Source organism: Sciurus carolinensis, chromosome 5 (genome assembly GCF_902686445.1).
Source record: "Sciurus carolinensis chromosome 5, mSciCar1.2, whole genome shotgun sequence".
Lineage (NCBI taxonomy): Eukaryota > Metazoa > Chordata > Mammalia > Rodentia > Sciuridae > Sciurus > Sciurus carolinensis.
Window position 1 is genome coordinate 71,046,849 of NC_062217.1, and position 21,902 is coordinate 71,068,750.

A 21,902-nucleotide genomic window follows, 5' to 3' on the forward strand; every position below is an offset into this window, starting at 1 on the left:
GAGCTTCTTTCAAGAATAAATTCCATGTGCCTAACCTTGTAAATTCAAAAAAGCCAGTCTACCATGAAGTTTTTAATGTTAAATATTTTATCCATCAAATAATGGATTTGAAACTAAAACCATAAATTTGTAACTTTTTCTTTTTCTTCAAGGCGCCGGGGATTTAATCCACTCACGTGGGCAAGCACTCTAATATTTGAGCCATAGTCCAAGTTTAACTAGTTTTAAAGTCAAATAAGTATGCGTTTGAGTACTCTGAAAGAATTTTTAATACAACAGCATTAGTAACTATCTTTATTCTCAAATTGATAAAAGCATTTAACATATTTTACAGTATAAACAAATTAAGTGCTATGCATTTTGCTTATAAAGTGACAAAGTATTTCAAGCATTATACAATTTAATTTATACAAAAATTTTCAAATAAAGCTTTGGTTAGTAGAATTAATCATGTAGTGTCAAATCCATTTTCCAGGTTTTAAAAAAAAATCCACTAGGCACAAGTATTTCTTGTACAATCAGAGCTTTTTACTGTTTTTAAGTGGGGGTGGGGGGACTACAATAATTCCTTTTAACTTTCAAATCTAGATGAGTCTTTTTTAATTCTCATATATATGTGACTGAAGGGCAAAATACCACTTTTGAAAAGCTTAAGTTATATAGAAAATAATTTTTATTTCATTCTTAGAAGGTCACGTATTTTAAGATTGTTAGCTTCCATTAATTACCAAAATACTTTCTAAAAGTCACACTACTGAAGAGAGCCATTTCAAGCATTAATGTTTTATTAGGGGTAAATCACTTCTAATTTCTCTTAGGAAGGTAGTATCTACTACACTATAGTACCCAGAATCAAAATTTATATTGTATCTAAAACAACTAAATACTAAATATAGCCCCAAACTTAGTATTTATATAGACTCTACAATGCATGGAATTACCTTTATTCATATTAAAGTAATATAAAATACTATCTAACTTAAATAATATAAAATATTAGTTTAACCAAATTAACAATCACAAAACTGAAGATATTTTTCTATTAAAATTTTCCAGTTCACTGAGCAATGTTTATTCAAATATAAGATTATGGACTTAAATATATCCACTTTCATATTTTCTATTTATTTGCAACTGTACAATGGTGCTCCTTTAAAAAAAAAATCTAGTTATATTAACAATATAATTCCAAAATGGAAAGATGAGTCATCACTAAAGTTCACTGGAGACTAATGATTTTTTCTTGGAAACAATTTATAAAACACTTTAAAGTCTACCTTTATTATTATTATTTCAACTTGGCTTTTTAAAAGGTAGATAAGCTTTTCATTTCAATTATAGTAAAATACTTCAAAACTAGTTTAAGCAAACATAGGCAAAACCAAGGAGAACTGGTAGAGCATTCCTTACTTTACATACAGTGCCTCAAATGCCATATACATAGAACATATCACAGAAAAGAACTTTATGTGGTTTAGCAGATTACAGAGGAAACAGATTTATACAAAGCTAAATACTGTCTACCTTCTATTCCATTTATTTCCTTTCAGTTTGATCTTGGCTCTGTGTTATCCTTCTATAATAACCACTGTGTGACATTTGTTTGTTTTTTAAGAGTTCCAATTACTTATACATCTTCTTTGAAAGAGCTTTGTAACATGAGAACATTCAATCAATCTTTTTCATTAGATATGGATATATCCTACATTTTTCTCACAAAATGCTCACTTTCCTGAGCTATATTAAACACCTTACAACAGGTGTATGTATAACTGAAGACCCTAAAATGTCAAGTTTACATTTTTTTAAAAAAATGCATAGAGAACATTTCAGAAAACCTATTAGTTCTTGCTTCTTGGGATATTATAATACATAGGTTTTATTTCCTTCAGACTATGAACTGTTTGATCTTTACAAATGGTTATTATTTTCTAATCTGAAATCAGGTTGTTTTTTCTTCCTTAATTTTTAAGAGATTTGATTGCTAATAGGCTAAAGAAACACATGGATTTTTCTGACCAAAACTGATTTACAGATCTTCTAGTAAACAACCTTTATATACTCATTGAAGAATTCAAATTTCTGTGCCACAAAATAGTAGAATTATATCAGAACTACAGCAAATAAATTTTTATTATAATACAGTTGCTTGAAGTTAAGGTGCTATTCATTATACCCTACATCATGCAGTCCTTACCAAGTGGGCATCATATCGGGAAACCACACCCTACCAAGATGCTTGGACACTTCCCAATGAATCTGCTCCAAACTATACTTTTGGTCAGGAATTAATACTTCTTCCATGATGGATAACTGAGACAGGCGGCCACCACACATCTTCACAAACTCAACAAAGGCACTACATGAGACTTCACATTCTCCTAATCCAATAGCTGACAAATTTTTGCAACGTTCTGCAATACGAATTAACTCTTCATCAAGCGGCCGTAATCCATTAGCACACACTACTAGTTCAACTAGTCTAGGGCATGTCATTCCCACACGGCCAAGCACATCTTTGCTTACTGATCTCCCAAAGTAAAGATGAGTGGCAGGTATTTCATAACGAAAAAATGGGTCAAATTCCTCTTCATATAAAAAAAATACATTACTAAGTTCACTTTGGGTGAATGTTTGATGAAAGCATCCCAGCTGCTCTTCTGAATAGTATGAAAATGTGTTTGTCCAGGATTCTCACTGACTACATCAATGCGCAAATGTTCTAATCGAACATGTTTTTCAGAAGACAGAGCAAGCAGTAACTCATCACTTAGCAAGTGGTAATTCAGGGCCAATTCGCGTAAGCCATGACACTGATCAGCCACACAAAGGATACCTTGGAAGGAAAAAAAAAAGGTCATTATTTGCAAGTTTTTGTACAAGTTTATCTGTTCAAGAATTTAATCAAGTACACCACACAACCCACAAAAATTTGCCATATTTCCCTTACCATAAAACCATACAGTTTAAAAAGTTAGTTGAATTATCAGGTGAGTCACATTTAAAATCTAGTACTAACTTTATAAGAACTTCTAAATCATAATCAGGCTTATTGTTATCAACTCTGAAAAATTTAAAGATAACTTATTTTTAAAACACCATAATTAGTTTGCATTTATATTATTAATGCATGTACACTGCCATACTTTTAAAAAGTATTACTAACACTAAATTTACCGGTTGAGAAAAATTACATGATCACTGCAATAGAGGCATTTTTTTGAAACTCAAAACCTACCAAATCCTACAAAGAAATAGGATAAGATATAACCATATGAAACTAACATTTATGTAACTGAATAAAATATTTGCAAAGTAAAATTCCACAAAATGATCAACAATTTGTGAATAGTATGTAATAAGCTTATCAAATTTCTAAGGAAAAATATTAAGCTATCCTTAGATAAATTAGTCAAAGATAACCAGATAAACTCCCAATTCAAATGAATGGAAATCCACATTACTTAATGACTTTTGAAGCTCTAACACACCCAGAAAGCAGTTCCTTAAGTAGTTTCCATATTCAGGGCACCATGATATGCCAAAACTATTATCCTAGCAACAGGTAACTTTACCAAAGGTCAATATTTGATCCCCAAAGATGCTCAGTATAAGAATTTTGCCCAAAAGACATACCCTATAATACATGATAACCCACTCAATCCATTTCTTATGCTTAGAAAACAGGGATAAGAACCAAACATATACTTTCATCTATTATTTATTTTACAAATATGGAGTAAATATGTTATTCCACAAGCACTAGTAAAGAAATTAGAAATCTAGATATTTCTATTTTGAAGTTGTGGCAGCTAACTAAAGACAGCGAAACTGGAATACATACATAAGCTAAGTTACTCTTAAGTTCATGCATTTAACTATTGCTTAATAAGTGAAAAGACAGAGGCCATCGATAAGTCAAAATTTAATAGCAGTGGAAGGAGATAAATAGAATCAGAGAAGAGATAAACTCAATTGCTAGAATGAAAGTCACCAGAAGAGAGAGTAGAGGACCTCAATGCTTCACTATTTTCACTATTCAGCCACTGCCGATTTATGTTCTCCATAAGGCATATGTGTACTTTGAAATATACTCTGATCACCCAGATAACCTGAGCTTATTTATCTCTATTCTTTGCAATATCAAAAAGGTTCGATATCAAGGGAAAACAAGTACGTGGAAAATTGCAAAGATACAAGAAAGAAATTTAGAGATATCCTCTTAAGAACTACTAAAGCAGTTGTGGCAGCGTAATTCTAAACATGGTCCCCAAGATTCCATATCCTAATCCTTAGCATCTGTGAATGTGATATCATATTCATAATATTGTTATATAGCACAGCTGGCCTTATAGATTATCTGGATACGTCTGATCTAATCACAAGAGCCCCTTTAAAAGCAGTTTACTCTGGCTGACTGCAGGAAAGGAAATCAGAGATTCAAAGCATACAGAGAATTAAACATGTTATTGCTGACTTCAGTATATGCAGGCAGCCTCTAAAAGCAGAGACAGACCCCAAGCAGTCTCCTGTGAACAGCCAGTAAAGAAATGAGATGTCAATCCTACAACCTCAAAAAATGAGTTCAGACAATCTGAGTGAGTGTGATGTTTCCCTAGTGCCTCCAGATTAAGAGCCCACCCTACCCAACACTTTGATTTCAGCCTTTTAATACCCTAAGCAAAGAAGCCACCAGAGCCCTGCATACTACTCTTGCCCTACAGGATCATGGAGCTAATAATTGTGTGTTGGGATAAGTTGCTATTTTTATAGTTGTTAGCTATGCAATAATAGAAAACCAGTTAGAAGTTAAATGTGTTTAAATATTTAACATAACAGAGAGATAAAGGATAAAATAAAACAGGTAAACTATTATAGCTCAATATAAAAAGAAAAATATCCTCATTAATAAATAAGAAAAGGATCTGAATTGATATTTCTCCAAGGAGATATACAAATGGCCAATAAGCACATGAAAAAATAAACATCAAGGGACAGCAAGAAAATGCATATCAAAACCACAATGAAAGATTACTTCACACCTACTAGCTGGGATGGCTATAATTTAAAAACAAAAAAGTGTTAATGAGGATGTGGGAAAGGAATATAAAATGGTGCAAAACAGTGCAACTGCTTTGAAAACTAATCTGTTGATTCTTCAAATGGGTAAAAAGAATAACTATATGATCCAGCATTACAATACAAGGTGTATACACAAGTGAAATTAAACAGTATGTCCACACAAAAATGGAGACATGAAGGTTTTACAGTAGCATTATTCAATACAGTCAAAAGGTGGAAACAGCTGGGTGAAGTGGTACACTCCTGTATTCCTAGCAGCCTGGAAGACTGAGGCAAGAGGATTAGTAAGGTCAGCCTCAGCAATTTAGAGGCCCTAAAAGCAACTTACTGAGACCATGCCCTCAAAATAAAAAATAAAAAGGGCTGGGATGTGGCTTAGTAGTTAAGTACCCCTGGGTTCAATTCCCAGTACCCCCCTCAAAGGGAGAAAACAATCCAAGTATCCACCAACAGATAAATAAATATGGTATAATATGGTATATCCATACAAAGGAATAGAAGAATATTACACAGTAATATAAAAGAAATAAAGTTCCAATTCAAGATTCACCATAAATGAACTTTGAAATGCTAAGTGATACAAAAGACCACATATTGCATGATGTCATTTACATGAAATGGTCAGAAAATGTAAATCTACAGAGACAAAATAAATTAGTGGTTGCCCAGACTGAGTGGGATCAAGGTTTTAGGGGGTGACCACTAAGGGACATATGGTTTCTTTTTGGGGAATAATGAAAATATTGTAAAATTTACAGTGGTGATAATACACTACTCATCAATATACTCAGAATCAATAAACTGTACACTTTAGTTGAAATTGTATAGTACTGAATACCAGTTCAATAAAGCTGTGAGGCTGGGTTATTAGTAAGCAGTATTAATTCATACAACTCATTTGGGGAAAAAAACATCAAGAAGCGTAAAAAAAAATTGGACCTTTTGACCTAGGACTTCCATTTCTTAAGAATTTTTTATAAGGAAAAATTCCATAGAAGCAAACTGCTATGTGCCAAAACAGTAGAAACAACTATCCAACCTTCGAAGAACTATAATAGAAATACTGGCTTATCAACCATGTAAAATAAGTGACTAAAATTTTCATTAGGTCAGCTGATAACTGAGTGTTTTATCTGTCAAGCACTGATGCTAGGACAGTAGAGTTACCAAAGGAACAAGTCATACTTACCTAATAGAAATAGCAAATAATTAAACAAGAATGTACTACTCTGAAGTACCATAACAAGGGAATCAGAGGTGGTTTCCCAGTACAAACATAGTGAGACTGAAAATATGAGAATGAAGGCAGTGAAATGAAGAGTGGAGAAAGAAATAAAATCATATTTCCTGTGTGAACACCCAGACATGGAAGAGAACACAAGCTTTCCAAGAATTAAAGGAGCTCAAAACATAGTATGCACATAAGAGAACATCAAAGGATGAAGCCCAATAAAGTAAGGGCCAAAATCATACCAAACTTGTAAGTCTAGGTTAAGAGTTAAAATTTTTATCTAAAACAAGTTTTGAAGTGGAGGGGAAAAAAAAAATCAAATTTACATCTTGAACAGATAACTCTGGTTATAGCACAGAAATAAGACTATAAGAGAGCAAATGCTACAAATTAAGAAATGAAGAGGATACCACTGCAAAGATTCCAGTGGTCTAGATAGAGCTGCTAGAATGGGGATAGAGAAAGGTAGGATTCAAAGGCATATTCCTCGATAACTAAAGAGACAGAAAGTATGGTAGGAAGGGTCAAAGATGTGTGCCCCTGACAACTAGATGGATACTACAATTTACAGAGATAGCCAAAAGGGCAGAGCAAGAGAACCAAAAAGGAGGAGAAAGGAAATTCTTTAGTTTTAAGTATCAGGGAGACATTTTTAGCAGTTTTAACACATAGCTCTGGAGTTCCAGAGGCACTGAGAGTATAAGTTATTAACACAGAAATAACTGAAATCACAGAAAATAATGATACTGTCCAAAATTTACAGAGTACAACAAAACAGCGTTCAGTACAGAACACAGTGAAACACCAAAATTTAAGTAATGAATGAAAAACCAGCAAAGGAAAATAGACACAATCAGAAAACAGGAAAATCTGCAGTATGGTATCAAAGAATTGTCACTAGTGTCAAATACCACCTAGAAATTATAAACAATTATAACAACTGTATGAAAGTGGGAAAAAGTTTCATGTAATGTTCAATTAAAAGAACAGAAACAGTCCATAATTTCAACTTAGACAAACTGTCCAAATAAGCCAAGTAGAGATAGAATCTATACAAACATGTTAAATTTTAAACTACCCTCTGTGGTTATATTTGTCAATTAAAAAGCATTACAAATGGTCTTTCTCTTCCCTTCCTTACTGAAAAACTAGTCCAAAATACTATCTGAACTGACATGTATAACTAATGAAAATAAATGAACATGGAATACAGCAGGATAAAGAGAATAACAAGCTCACAGTTTCTCAGAAACTAGAAACCCAAAGCCTCTTACATAAGTGTGGCAAATGTTACTATGCTTAGAGAGCTATGGAAGAACACACAAGTAGGAGAGAAGGAGGGAGATCAAAAGAGGTAACACCTGAGTTGAATTTTGAAGGCTGGACTAGAGTTGGCTAGGTTAAGAAAAAAAAATATTAATTAAAAAGTATTCCACAGGCTACAGTGTACTGACTGACCACACACAAAGATAAAGACAAAAAAGAACTGCAGCTCCATAGGACTCAAGTAAAAGCCACATGTGAATGAATAGCAAACAAGATTAAACAGGTGGAGGTCAAAATACAAAGGACCTTGTACACTATGAAGCTATGCAATAGGGACCTTACTCTCATAGTAGGCCCACATAATAGTAAAATGTGATCAAGATCACACAGGAAGTAACTGTTAAAGCTTATTCTTAACTTCTATTTTATGATATTCTCAAAGATAAACCAGAAGTGGCAGAGACAACTAGGAAAATACAAGTAGTACTTCCAGCCATTTCCGTCACCAAAACCCCACTTGTAGGAGATTTCTGAAAATAATCTCCAGCCAAGAGGGAATATGCAGCTTTAGTTATGGCAACAAAATAAGTTTGCAAAATAACACAGCTAAAGATCCAGAGGGATGTCAACAGTGGGGAGGGTTCAGGATGAAGCAGCTGAGGGTATCACATTTATACTTACTTTTCAATACAAAACCATCTGAAATTTAAATAATCTCAAACTGAATAATGTAGGAAATTTTATGTAAGAGAAATTGGAAAGAACTTTTCTAACATTATTCACACATTTAATGGGTTCTTTGCTCTAAAATCCAACTTGGGAAAAACATTATCTTACAAAATAAAAGGCAACTGCTTAAGTACAACTCTTCTACCTCTACATAGTGAAAAGAAAAGCAATTATGTGGCTGTTCTGACTCAAATTCTACCCTATCAGCTCAACTACAATTAGAGAAAATTCTATTTTATCTTAGAAAATACCTCAAGCATATCTCATGTTGTCCTATCCTCTTTCCTTTCTTTTGTAAGATTTATTTATTTTCTAGCATATACTATACACAAATTGCCACATAAACTGAAGGTTCATGTCTAGGTTACTAATGCTACAGAATTTATGCTACTGTATTATGACACTAAAAATATTTTTATGCTGAAGAAATAGTCCTACCCAACTACAAGTGGGTTAACAGAACTACTAAACTATTAAACATAGTTTTCCTTAATTTGATGAACAAATCAACACATTTAACTAAAATGTATCTGGCAAAAAATACAACATACCGGCTGGAGAGACATGAGGACAGCTGCTCATTTTTAGTAGCTTGAGTGTATCACTATTGTTGGCCACTAGCACTTTGAGGGATGGATCATCTACTGGGGTATCATCTATCTTAAGCGAGGACAGAGATTTGGAGTTTACAAACACAACTGTCAGTGCAGAGATAAAGTGAGACTGAAAAGCAAAAAGATTAAAACATTGTTTTAATTTTTAGAAAAGACAACTCAGGGGTTTCTTTATAACATCAGACATGATTGATCTCAGTCCTAATAACATATTTCGAAACTGTTAAAGGGGTAACACTTTTATGCTATTACTCGAAGTATAATAAAAAAGGTGTGACTGCCATCTTTGAGCACAGCCATTTTACCTGTGGAAGAAAAAAGAATTCCAAGCCTCAGATGTCTCTAAATCACAGCAACCACTGGTAAGTAAAGAGAGGAATTCTGGAACCAAGGATAAGGATAATTCTTGCTGGGCATGGTGGAAGCACGCCTGCAATCCAAGCAACTCAGGAGGCTGAGACAGGAGGATTTCAAACTCAAGACCCTCAGCAACTTAGTAAGAACTTGTCTCAAAATAAATCACAATAGTAACAAATAACAAAAAAAAAAAAAACAAAAAAAAACAAGAAAACCTGGGGATATAGCTCAGTGGAAAAGTGTTCCAGGATTCAATCCCCAATACCAGTAGCAACAACAACAAAAAAGAATATTTCTCAGACATTTTATCTTGACTATCTCAGAAACCCTACTCTAGTGTTTTATTCCACTAAACTGAACAGTAACAACCATTAAAATAACAATAACTATTGGAACAATCATTTAAAATTAGTTAACAATAAGTTCAAAATTTGACTCATTTGGAATATGGAAGCTTAAAATTTAATTCCAAAACAACAAAAACCATACTGAAATTGGATTTCAAATTTAAAACACCCTCAAACATGTTAAATTATCTAAAACATTTTCAAGTCGTCTAATGTATTTTATCCACAGATATGCCAATGAGTATCTTTTTATTTATCCTATGCATCTAAATATCTACTGGATACAGAATCTGACCAAAAGGAACAACTATAGAAAACAGGAATTAGAACATGTACAAAGTGAGTTTAAATCATAGCTGAGATATGCTATAAATCAATAAAGAATTAAGAAGAGTAAGGAAAGAAGGGCTAATAAACACTCTGACAAAATTCCCTACATAACCAATTTTACTCCTCACCTAGCTTTATAAATTCTGTACAGCAGTGATAAAGGATGAAGGCAGGCCAACAGAAAAGAAATTATAACCAAATACTACCTTGATGGTCACATTCTGTAATTTATTTTTTCCCTACTGTACTACTGGAATTCTGATTAAGTGTTAACATCTTCCTCCTAATATTTTCATATGAAACTCAACTGTATTTTGTGGAATAATATTTATTCATCAGAATGCTCATGACTGCAACACTGACCCCTTTCATCATTCCCCTGATCTAGCTATGGACAAATATATTTCTTCAATGCTTTTTTCCACTTCTCTCAGGATTTGCAATATATAGCAATACCTATTACAATATCTATTTCAATATCTATTTCAATCCTTTCTACAAAAGCCATAAAAGGAACAGGATAACAATGTAAGCATCCTTAGGCCCATTTAATAAGGAAAGAAGCAGTCCTAGCCACATCAATACTTCTCAGATTAAAGGTTGCAGTACTCTCAGTGGTAGATAGCATACTTGCCTGGCATGCATGTGGCCCTGGGCTCAATTCCCAGTACCACACATATACACAATAAACAGTTCTCAATTTAGTACTAATATTTGCCCAAGTAATAAGAAAAAAAAATACTGTGTTCAATATGCCTTATGGTACTGCGTGTGTGTGTGTGTGTGTGTGTGTGTGTGTGTGTAAAATGGATAGTTTGTATACTTGTTTTCAACTACAGAAGGTATACAGAAAAATCAATTCAGAACATTTCATTTTCCATATTAAACGAAGAAGGTGGTACTATGTCATGTGGCTCAGTGTTTGTTAGAACAAAGGTCCTTGAACTATCTTGTTTACACCCAGTACTGGAGATTGAACCAGAGGTACTTCATCACTGAACTACATCCACAGCCCTTATTTTTTGAGGTAAGGTCCAGGTAAGTTGCCCAGGATAGTCCTGAACTGAAGCTTCACCTTCAAGACAAGGGATCACAGGTATGTCCACTGCATTTGGCTTCCTTGAACCATTTTAGGCAGAGTCATGAACACTATTTACACCAGGGAGACTTAGTATCACCCCAAATTTAGAACAGGGATAGAAATCCAAAATTTATGCACAATTAAGTATGAGAAGCAGTGATTTAATTCATGTACTTAGAATCTTATAATGTTAAAATGATGAAATTCTCTTGTGCATTTCCCTTATTTAACCAATGAGGAAAAACAATTTATGTCCAAATTATGGATTTAATGAAACTTTTAAAAAACCAATTAAAGTTGTGGGGATATAGCTCAGTGGTAGAACAACTGCCTAGCATGCATGAGGCCCTGGGTTCGATCTCCAGGACCACCCCCAACAACAACAACAACAACAAAAAACAATTAAAATTTTGATGTAAATTGGTGATACAGCTCATAATGCTATTTCCTTGAACAACCATCTGAGTTATAATATGCACTCAATTTAGTAATATTCTTTCCTGAATCATTCTAGTAAATTTAACTAGTAAGTGTTTTAAAGAGTCTTGATTTTGGTTTGTGGTGTACTCTAAGAAGAAAATTTTCAAATTACAGGTGGATACCAACCTACTGAACATTACATAGCATAATTTAGAAGCCTTTAACAGTTACCTTTCTAAAAACACATCCTTCTTATTTTTCTATTTTAAGACGATAGTTGTGTCAGACTACCTCTAATTATCTACAGGGCCATGTTTGAGCATATAAATAAATGTAAACACTTAACTCTTCACAAAAAATTTGTTTTCTTTAAATAATATCTGCAAATTAATCCAAGCTGTACTGATACTAACTTTACTCAATAATAAATCTTAACAGAACACTTGCCAGAAGAGTTTATAAAAGTAGGCTGTCCTGGCTTCCAAGAGGGGCATTCTCAACTTTTGATCTTAATCAATCTGCTCTGAACACCCAAAAGGAGTATCTATATTTCTCTTTATTCTGACATGCTTGTTTCTCAGTTTTAGTTTCTTTTAAACTAAAAATTTTCTGTAAATGCATTTATTCTTTAATCTTACCAATGATGAAGTGCCACACGAAGAATTTTTACAATACTATTTCTTAAAACTCTAAATAGTAACTGTCTTTCCATTATATAGACCTTTTCTTATTTTCTCATTGCCAATTCAAGAACTGTAAGGCTTTCACTGGAGTTCTCAGTAACAGCTAATAAAATAAAACCAGTAGATACCTTTGGTAAATCCATAAAGCTTGGTCGAGCAGTTGAAATAAGTCCAAGTGTTTTTAAAGAGCAATTAACAAGTTGTGATAATATATCACAAGCAGCTTCAGCTGATTCTTTGCTGCTGTCCACCTTAGGGAGGGGAAAAAAAAGCTTTTAACCCATGCATATATTTACATTTCTCTGTGCTTATCTTAATTACACAAAAGCAAGAAACAGTTATTAGGTTATTGCTGTATAATTTAAAGACCATGTAGTTTTTCAATCATCTATCTTTCCCTATAACTTCAGACTTTTTTTGAGTCCCAAGAAATTTACAGGTGCAATTGTCAAGAGAGCTTTTTACATTACAAGATACCTATTTAGTCTTGAGAAGACTAAGGTGATTTACTCCAAACTTTATAAATTAATGAAACAAACAAAAATATTCTTAAAAGGTGGTGTAAAACCAGTATACTAATTTGCATTATAATCTCAGAGCTATTTATAAGATTATCCTTTGGTTAAGTTTCTTTACATTAGTGGTTCTCAAAATGTGATCCCTAGATCAGCAGTATCAACATCAACACAAGAATCTGTTAAGACATGCAAATTCTCATACCCAACCCAGACCATCTGAATCAGAAACTCTGAGCGTGGGACCCAGTAATCTTTCTCATCATAAGTCCTCTAGGTGATTCTGTTACACATAAAATATAAGAACCATTGTTCTAGACTATTAACTCTAAATCTTTCTGGTCTATAGTCAATGACAGCTTAAAATATTAAGAGAGCCCAGAAGAATCCTGTGATGTGCCTCTTCTCTAAGATGGAAGTGAAAAACTATCTCCTCAAGAAAACAAACAGCCCCTAATAAAAAATGTTAAACTTAGCATAACTATTTTTATAAGGGTTATACAAGGTGGATATACCTGAATTGTGTAAAAGAGCTATAAAAGAATAAAGCTGACTCAGTCAATCTATTGTACGGAATTTATCTTTAAGATCAGATGAGTGTTTATAATCTCCTTTTTATAACATTTGCCATTATAACACTCTTGGGCAACTCAAAGATGATTAAAATCAAAGGAAAGGCTTTTCAGGTCTCTTCCCTAAGCAAAGGGGGATGAGTTATTCCTTGATTTTTGTTTGATTCCCCCACCATTCTCCCATGCCCTTGTTGCTAGAATTAAGACTGTCAAGTAACATCCAGTTACATTTGAATCTTAGGTAAACAAGTTTTTGTTTTTTCTTTAAATATTAAGAAGGTCTCACACTTTGCATAGGTCATATCTATAGTAACAATTGTCCATTAACTATCTAATATTCAAATTTAGGTAGGCATGCTTTTATTTTTTTGCTATACTTGTCAATCTTATCTCTAGTGACAAGTGCTTTTGAGCATTTTTCCAGAAAGACCATAATCTAACCAACCATTCCAATCACCAAGGCTCTCCTAGCTCCCTGGATACAATCGAGAGATTAAGCAGCTAATAGGAAATTACTTTATTGGAGGGAACATCAGTCTTTAGGTAAAGTAAGAAGTTCTAGGTTAAGAACCACTGCTTTATCTAGGATTAACTGGGCCCCTTTAGCAACTGGCACATATAGGTAAATCAGGCATTCATGTGTTATCCCTTTTCAACAATAATTATCAGTAATACTTATTTGCTTATTGTTTAGTTAAGGATTCAGTAATCATGCCCACATTTCATTATTTCTCTCCAAAACACAGTATGACAAACCTCTATATTCACAGACAAACCACTATAATTTCTTAAAACTATTTTGGACACCTCAAAAGTCACCCCACTGCACTTATAAAATCATTGCAGGATTTCTGATATATCCCTTCCAGCAAAGAAAATAAGCAATGTTTTCTATGGCATTTTTCCATAGAGCATTCTTTACTTTTTAAAATATATTCATCTAAACCTTTTAAATAAAGGTGTCTATGTCACCTTTATGTTTGAAGGTCTCATATCAGATGGGGGTATGAAAAATGGTGGAATGAGACAGACATCACTACCCCATGTACATGTATGATTACACAAATGAGGTGAATCTACATTGTGTACAACCACAGAAACAAAAAGTTGTACCCCGTTTGTATACAATGAATCAAAATGCAGTCTGGAAAAAAATAAAATAAAATAAAAAAGTTCTCATCAAAATAAGCAACACTCAATTCCTGCTAGAAAGAACAATTAAGTTCTACTCAGTCAATCTCCCTGATTTTTCTTATTTATTCTGTATTCCTTTTTCCTCAAATTTGTTTGCAATAATTCAGTCACAGTTTTGGTCAATGACTTCTGCTTGTTTAGTGGCTGCTTTTGCTCTCTACGAAATTATTAATAATCCTAATGGAGTATTAAGCTATCAAATATCACAATATTTGTGATAGCTTCTAAAGCATACAATAACTCTATATCTTTAAGCACTTTCCCTTAAAAGGCAAATATTTTAAAGACATAAGAAGATGTACTAGTTTAGGACAAAAACGCCACTAAAACCGATTTTATTTACTTATTTATTTTAAATGCTTTAATTTTTAAAAGAAAGATTTAAAGTATTACCTTGAAGCTGACATACTGTAGATGGTTTGAATGTCTTTTGATTATCTGTTTGATCAGTTCTGGATGTGTAGCTTTCAAATAAGATGTAGCCGGCTGATTCAGTTCAAATTCAAAACATCTCCACAAGTCAGGCATATGAAACACCTGATTCCAACTGCGGCAAACTTGTGAGGCATGAGCCCGGTCAAGAAGAGGCAAATACTTAAATACTTGGAGAATAATGTCTTGAAGGAGATTACCCCAGTCACAAGTCTGAGAATGCTCATTTGTAGTCCTCAGTTTCTTTGATTTATCTGTGGAATCTTCTTCGGATGAATTATGGTCACTATCTCTTCCTCCTCGCTTCATCCTATTTAGAAAAATGCATCGTTTTTTTTTCCTCATTCTACTTAAACTTTTGAATAGAAATAAACCCAAAATTCATTTTTCTGTCACCGACTATGTATTTGTGTTTGTAAATTTAAACACAAATATGAACAAAGAACTGGATTAGCAATTCAGAAAAAATATCAAAATATAATTAAAAAATCAGAGACCAACTACAGTTTTATAAATTCTGTACATTTCTGGCAGATGTTTTTAAGTATTTATATTTATTCCATACTACAAATGTTTTTGAAACTAAACCAAGAATTTATATTTAAAAGTTGTAGTTACCTAACTCAGATGAATATAAAAGGGACTCTACTATGAAAATTTCTAAAGTTTTTTAAAAAAATAATCTAAGATATCTGCTAATTGACTTCTTAAATTTGAGGCAGACCAGGTTCTTCAAACCTCCAGAGAGGATGTGAATTAAGTAGCCAAGAGATCTTCCACAATGAACAGTCTGTGATATATGCTACTGCTAGACTTTGTGACCTCTGCTAAACATAAGGAAACTCAGGCTGGGAAAGTGGTCCAAAGACAGATCACTTGCCTAGAAGGCATCAGACCTTGAGTTTCACCCCCGGCACTGCAAAACAAAGTAAGCAGACCCACTCCTACTATGTATTGTTTGGTCTGGAATGTGGTTTCTTCTTCTTCTTCCAGCACATCACTTACTACTGCTGCTTCCCACACTGTAGTTCTGAATGACACCTATCTGTTTATTTTATGTATTCCTTTTTTTTGGGGGGGGTGGGGTGTACTGGGGATTGAACCCAGGGCGCTTTACCATTGAGCTACATCCTCAGTTCTTTTTAATTTGAGGGTCTAAGATGCTGAGGTTGAACTTGGTCTTGGAATTCTCCTGCCTCAGCCGTCACTGGGATTATAGGCACCCACCATCATGCCTGGCTAGTGTATGTATTCTTAATATCTTCATTCCATGCTTCTTTGAAAGATAGTCTTTCCATAGCTAAATAATATTGTTGTTAAAGAGAATGGGTTCTGGAATCAAGCTCCCTGGGTTTGAATCCTGGTTCTATCTATCACTGGCTATGTGGCTTTGAGCAAATTGCAGACTGTACTGTACTTCAGTTTGTAAAATAGGGATAAGATACAAGGTCCTTATGAGGAATGAAGTATTAGGCTTTGGAAAGAAGAGAGCAGACTGCTGAACTCTGGTTTAGAAAAGCAGTTCAGTATTGAAAAACAGAAAGTGCACAACACAGTAGAAACAAGTTACCCATCAGAAGGTAAAGAATGACCCTATTTTTGTTTTAAAATGGTATTAGTGGGGGGCGTGGGACTGAACCCAGGGGTGCTTTACCTCTGAGTTACATCCCCAGCCTTTTTATTTTTGAGACAGTGCTTCATTAAGTTGCTAAGGCTGGCCTTGAACTTGAACTCTTCCTGTTTCAGCCTTCCCAGTTGCAGGGATTATAGTCACTGCCACCACGCCTGGCCCACCAAATTATTATAGTGACTAAAAATTGGTGATGGAATTATAGGAGACTGTTTTTGTTTTGTTTGACAATATGCTGTTTCTTTTTACATACTGCTTTAAATGTTCATGTTATCAGATTTTTTTTTAAAAGTCTTATCAGTTGGAAAGTATAGCAGGCTTTAAATTAAATGGGGTCATGAAGACCACTCACTGGTACTCCTAGTTTATGGCCTGGAATACTTTCCTTTTGTTTCTAGAGAGCAGTGCTGGTAGGGCAGTGGTTTGGTGGTTTGGCTCCAACTTATTTCTGGTAAATCAGCATGTGTCGGAAGAAAGATATGAATATGCATGACTAAATTAAATATATCCCTGCATACTTTCCCCATAACAAAATAGCAAAACTTGTAAAAGAGAATTGAGGGCTGGAGAGTAGAAACAGAATGTCAGAGGACACTGGTCTTCATGCAATGATCAATCCAGGAGATTTTACATATGCACAATCAACTGCCTATTCCTCATTGCTCTGCTAACTATATGAATAAAGTGAAGTAAATGATGCACATCCTATTGAGCAGGGGGAAAGGAAGGGAGAAAACAATGACAGAGATGGTAAGCAAAACAGCAATTTTTGGAGGACTAAAACTTATGTTTGAATCTAACAACAGATTTTTTAAGAGAAAAGGTAGAATAATCTACAAAGTAATCTTTAGTTTTAAAAAAAAAAAAAAAACTCTAGTAATAATGTCCCACTAGAGGTTGAGATAACATTGTTATTATGACCCATTTTTCTGCTTTAACTTATCCTGAAGGTTTTAATTTTAGCATATACAATTTGGGTCGAAGAACAAAGAGTATGCTCCCTGAAGCTTATCATTTCTCCTGTTTGCCTAAAATCACTCAAAATATTGAGACACAGAGATTCAAAAAAGAACGAAGCAATCTTCTTAATTTCTACATCTCATTATGGAATGTTATCACCTATTCCTAGAAAAGTGGTCTAAAACCAGAATCACTCAACTTAAACACAGAATGGTTCATTTTACTTTAAAGTATATGGATACACAAAACAAAAAATAAAAGGGAAGCTTTATGTAAACAATTCTGAATAATATTTTTTGGTCCTAACAATAGAACCTTTCTTGTCTAATATAGTCCTCTTTTAAATAAAGTATATTTCTGTACCTTTCCAAGTTTAGCAAGGGGAAAGTTGACAAATTCTTTAAAATGTATACAATACTATAATAAAATGTATACTGTACTGTAAAGTACAGTATCTCTTGATCTAAATATAAAGATTATGTGATCACCAAAGTATATTTTAGGCACCTACTAGTAGTTTATAAAGAGCTGAACAAAAGTCTGTGAACTGTCATATGTATTATGACTGTGATGCCATAACCACAGTATATTAAGCAATAGAAAAATGTAAGCAATAAAAATGTCATCTGTACTATCCTCATTTATGCATGAAATAAAAATAAGTGCACAATAACAACTTTTAATGTTTCCAAGTTGGTCTCATTTACTCATTTTAAAATTCCAATGCTTTCAAAAGTATTTAATCAAATCTATTTATATAAGAAACTACTGCATAGAAAACTAAACAATTCAAAGCATACACTACAGTCTACAAATAATTTACATCAATGTTTTTTATATATCCAACTTTTCAGTCAAAGTGAAAACACCTCTTATATTTCAAAAGGAATAAATATCAATGAGACTTTCTAGTGCACCAAAACACTTTTTTAGGACTCTGGCAAGTTTACTTCTCTGCAGTGTTTCAAGACCCCACAGGATGGATTGAGTGCTTTTGGTGATATTATTACTACAGGTGCCCAAAAGGAATGAAGTAAGACTAGCTGAGCTAGGGAGTTAGTGAGCTACCAGCATTTCCATAAACTCAAAAAGGAGTCAACTTATTCATCAATGAACAAAATATTTAGCACCATTATTGAACACAATCCCCTGCCACTCCCTACTGGGGATCAAATCCAGGGCTTTGTGCTTAATGGGCAAGCACTACATACTGAGTTATGTCCCTAGTCCTTTTTCTTTTTCCTTTTTTAAAATTTGAGACAGGGTCTTACTAAATTGTTCAGTCTGGCCTGGAACTTGTGATACTCCTGCCTCAGTCTCCCCAGTAGCTCAGATTAAAAGGTTTGTGCCTCAGTGCCAGGCTTTGAATACACTGTTATGTATGTACACTGGGTGTGCAGTAATTTTAAAAGCCCATTTATATTTAGCTCAACAAATCCTGTTTTGGCATTACACTTCCTTTATTTCATTTTTATATTCTGCTTTGACTAACATGAAAATTAATATACATTCTTTGAAATGCAAAAATAAAACAATGAAAGAAACTCTCAAAATGGCAGTGAGCGTGTGGAGGCAAAAATGTCTAGGAGCCACATACATATATACATAACCGGGAGTGTATGGCATTTTTATAAATAACTCAGAATAAACAGAAACTACAATTTTCCTAAGGAAGAAAAAAATACCTGAGTCACTTGAATGGACACCATTAAAACAACAAAAGAATCTCTCTCACCTCTTAGCCTGCAGTTGCAGAACACTGACTGGGCTGCTTCCTGATCCCTGTCCGCAACTCCACCTAACCTCAGCTCACGCTGAGAACAAGAGCGAAGCTGTTTCTCACAAGTTGACCAAGTTTTCCACTTGGCTACGCGGCGGGGGAGTCCCCTCCTCCCTGCGCCACCTCCACGGATTGGCTTTCTGTGACATCTCAGGCGCCCTACCCTGGGCAGTGTGTTTTGAAATCTTAGTGCCTTGTACTTCTCAAGCTACCTGCTTGGGAGTGGCCAACGCCCGGCAGAGCTAAGCCGTGCCTGTCATTAGCCCCCGCCAAAACTAATAACGCCGCCCTGCCAGGCTGCACACGGCCGCAGCGCACGCACCACGCCTTGTTGACATGTTTTGAAGCAAGCACCGTGGGGAGACGCCCCCAAGCAGCCTCCGAGATCTGGTTGTCGCGCCCCGCTTCCCACCCCCGCTCGCGAGGGGCGGCCCGCCTACGGCCCGGAGCCCGCTCCCCTCGGCGGGCCCACAGCCGGAAGGCGGACGTTCCCCCGACCGTCATCTCGCGGGGCCCCGGCCCTGCCCCTCCGCCGTTACCTGCTGCTGGGGGCGGCTTCCCCCACACACCACCCCGGGCTCCGGGGTCGGCGGCGGTTGGTCCCGCGGCTCTCACATGAAGCCCCCCGGAGCCCCCGCTTCGCGCTCCCGCCGCCGCGGCCCCCCGCGCTCCGCCCGCATCCGAGGCGCTGATCTCGCGGCGGGCGCCAACGCGGCTCCACCTTTGCGGCTCTGGCTGTCCAGAGAGAAGACCTCTTTCTCTCAGTCCCGCGCTGTCTTCTGCGTCCTTGCCCTGGAACTCCCCGTCGCCGCCAGAGTCGCCCTCAGCGAACGGCGGCCAACGCGTAGGTTCCCTACGCCTCGGCCCAGAAACCGAGTCCAAAATGGCGCCCGGGGCTCGCGGCCGCGCGCTTTCTTCAGCGCGTCTCCGCCCGAGGGGACGGACGCGCGTCCGAGGCCCGCTCGCTCTCAGGGGTGGGAGGCGGGGCGGGGAGGGGAGGCGGGGCGGGGCCTGGCAGCGAGGGAGCGCGCCCAGCGGAGCCCGCCCGCGGCGGGTCTTGGCTTTGGTGATTGGAGAGAGTCCTTTGTCTTAACGCCCGAGACGTGATTCCCGCTGGAAGCGAAATTTTTGTTTTGGAGCGGAATGTAGCCCGGCTAGAGCTAACTAGATACGGAAGAGATTATCTTCGACTGAAACTGGAAAGTTTAGAAAGTGGAGCAGAAACAAGAAAGGAGGGAGTGTCTCTGGAGCCAGCAGCGAGTTCCACCCGGCAGATGATAAACAGTAGCTGTCGACAGCGACACACCTCCGCGAGGCTGGCGCGGCCTTCGGTGACCACGCCTTGCGCCTGTGACCTGTGGAGTTAAATGCAGGTTCTAAAGATACTGCGTACACACATACACATAAACGGTGGTTGAAAGACTGCAAGGAAATAACTCCGCATGCTGACAGTGTTAGGACTTGCATTTTAGATGTTTTTTTGTTTTTAGAATATTTCTATTTCTCTTTTTTCCAACATGATTTTTTATGTTGTTTTTTTTCCTTCCTTCCTTCCTTCCTTCCTTCCTTCCTTCCTTCCTTCCTTCCTTCCTTCCTTTCCTTCCTTTCCTTCCTTTCCTTCCTTTCCTTCCTTTCCTTCCTTCCCTTTCCTATTTCTTTTCTTTTCCTCTCTCTCTCTCTTTCTTTGTTTCTTTCTTTTTCTTTCTTTCTTTCTCTTGTATACCAGAGATTGGATCCAGGGGCACTTAACCACTAAGCCACATCCCCACCACCCCATCCCCTTTTTTTGAGAGGGGTCTCGCCAAGTTGCTTAGGGCCTCCCTAAATTGCTGAGGCTGCTTTGAACTTGCAATCTTCCTGCCTCAGCCTCCCGAGCCTTTGGGATTACAGGCATGCACCAACACGCCCAGCTCCTATAGAATTTTGTCATCAGTTATTACTTCTTAAAAAACACACTTGCTTTGTGAAGTAAAGAGATTCCTGGGCTGGGGAGATAGCTCAGTCGGTAGAGTGCTTGACTTGCTTGACTTGCAAGCACAAGGCCCTGGGTTCGATCCCTAGCACCACAAAAAAAAAAAAAAAAAAAAAAGAGAGATTCCTGAAATAAACAAGTAGATGATTAATTATAAGAAAATCTTTGGTGGAGCCTTTTGTAAATCAAGGCATCTTTGTAACTGCTATTTAAAAGTTTTAAAAGTTTGGATTTGGGGGTATTGATTTTATCAAAATTAGAAATGTCCTTAGGTGCAAAATCATAGTTTGAATTACACACCTTTCCTCCACCCGCCTCAAAAACAAAAAAGAAAAAGTAGTTTTCCATCCAAGATGCCTTTGAACTCCTTAACCCTTGTGGGAAAGACTGGAAAGCAGTATTCTCAGAGCCCTACATTGTCCCCCTTCTCCCAAGAAACTGAACTAGGAAACCATATGTAAAATTACATTAAGATGATTTTTTTAAGACCTAGCTATTAGATCATCAAGTCAATTTGTGCAAACTCTCTAGCAGCATAGTAATGTAGATGTACCTGTACTGCAACATTTTATTAGGTCCTTGGGTGACTGAATTGTGAGGGACAATAGGAAGTTCTGAGAAAGGTAATGATAATTATTATTAGAATAAAAACAAGTCAAAACAATCCCCTTTTCTTGAAACTAGGCTAACACTATAAATGATTACCC

The 21,902-nt window shown here is 36.0% G+C and overlaps 1 protein-coding gene across 1 annotated transcript; it reads right to left on the minus strand.

Annotated features, from left to right (window-relative positions):
• Positions 1-281: 281 nt before the first annotated feature.
• Fbxl3 (F-box and leucine rich repeat protein 3) lies at positions 282-20,039 on the minus strand. The gene is given in 6 exon segments (XM_047552374.1): positions 282-2,597; positions 2,600-2,836; positions 8,860-9,031; positions 12,269-12,391; positions 14,815-15,163; positions 19,763-20,039. Coding segments are annotated over 5 exon segments (1,284 nt in total). The 5' UTR covers position 15,163; positions 19,763-20,039; the 3' UTR covers positions 282-2,193.
• Positions 20,040-21,902: the final 1,863 nt, after the last annotated feature.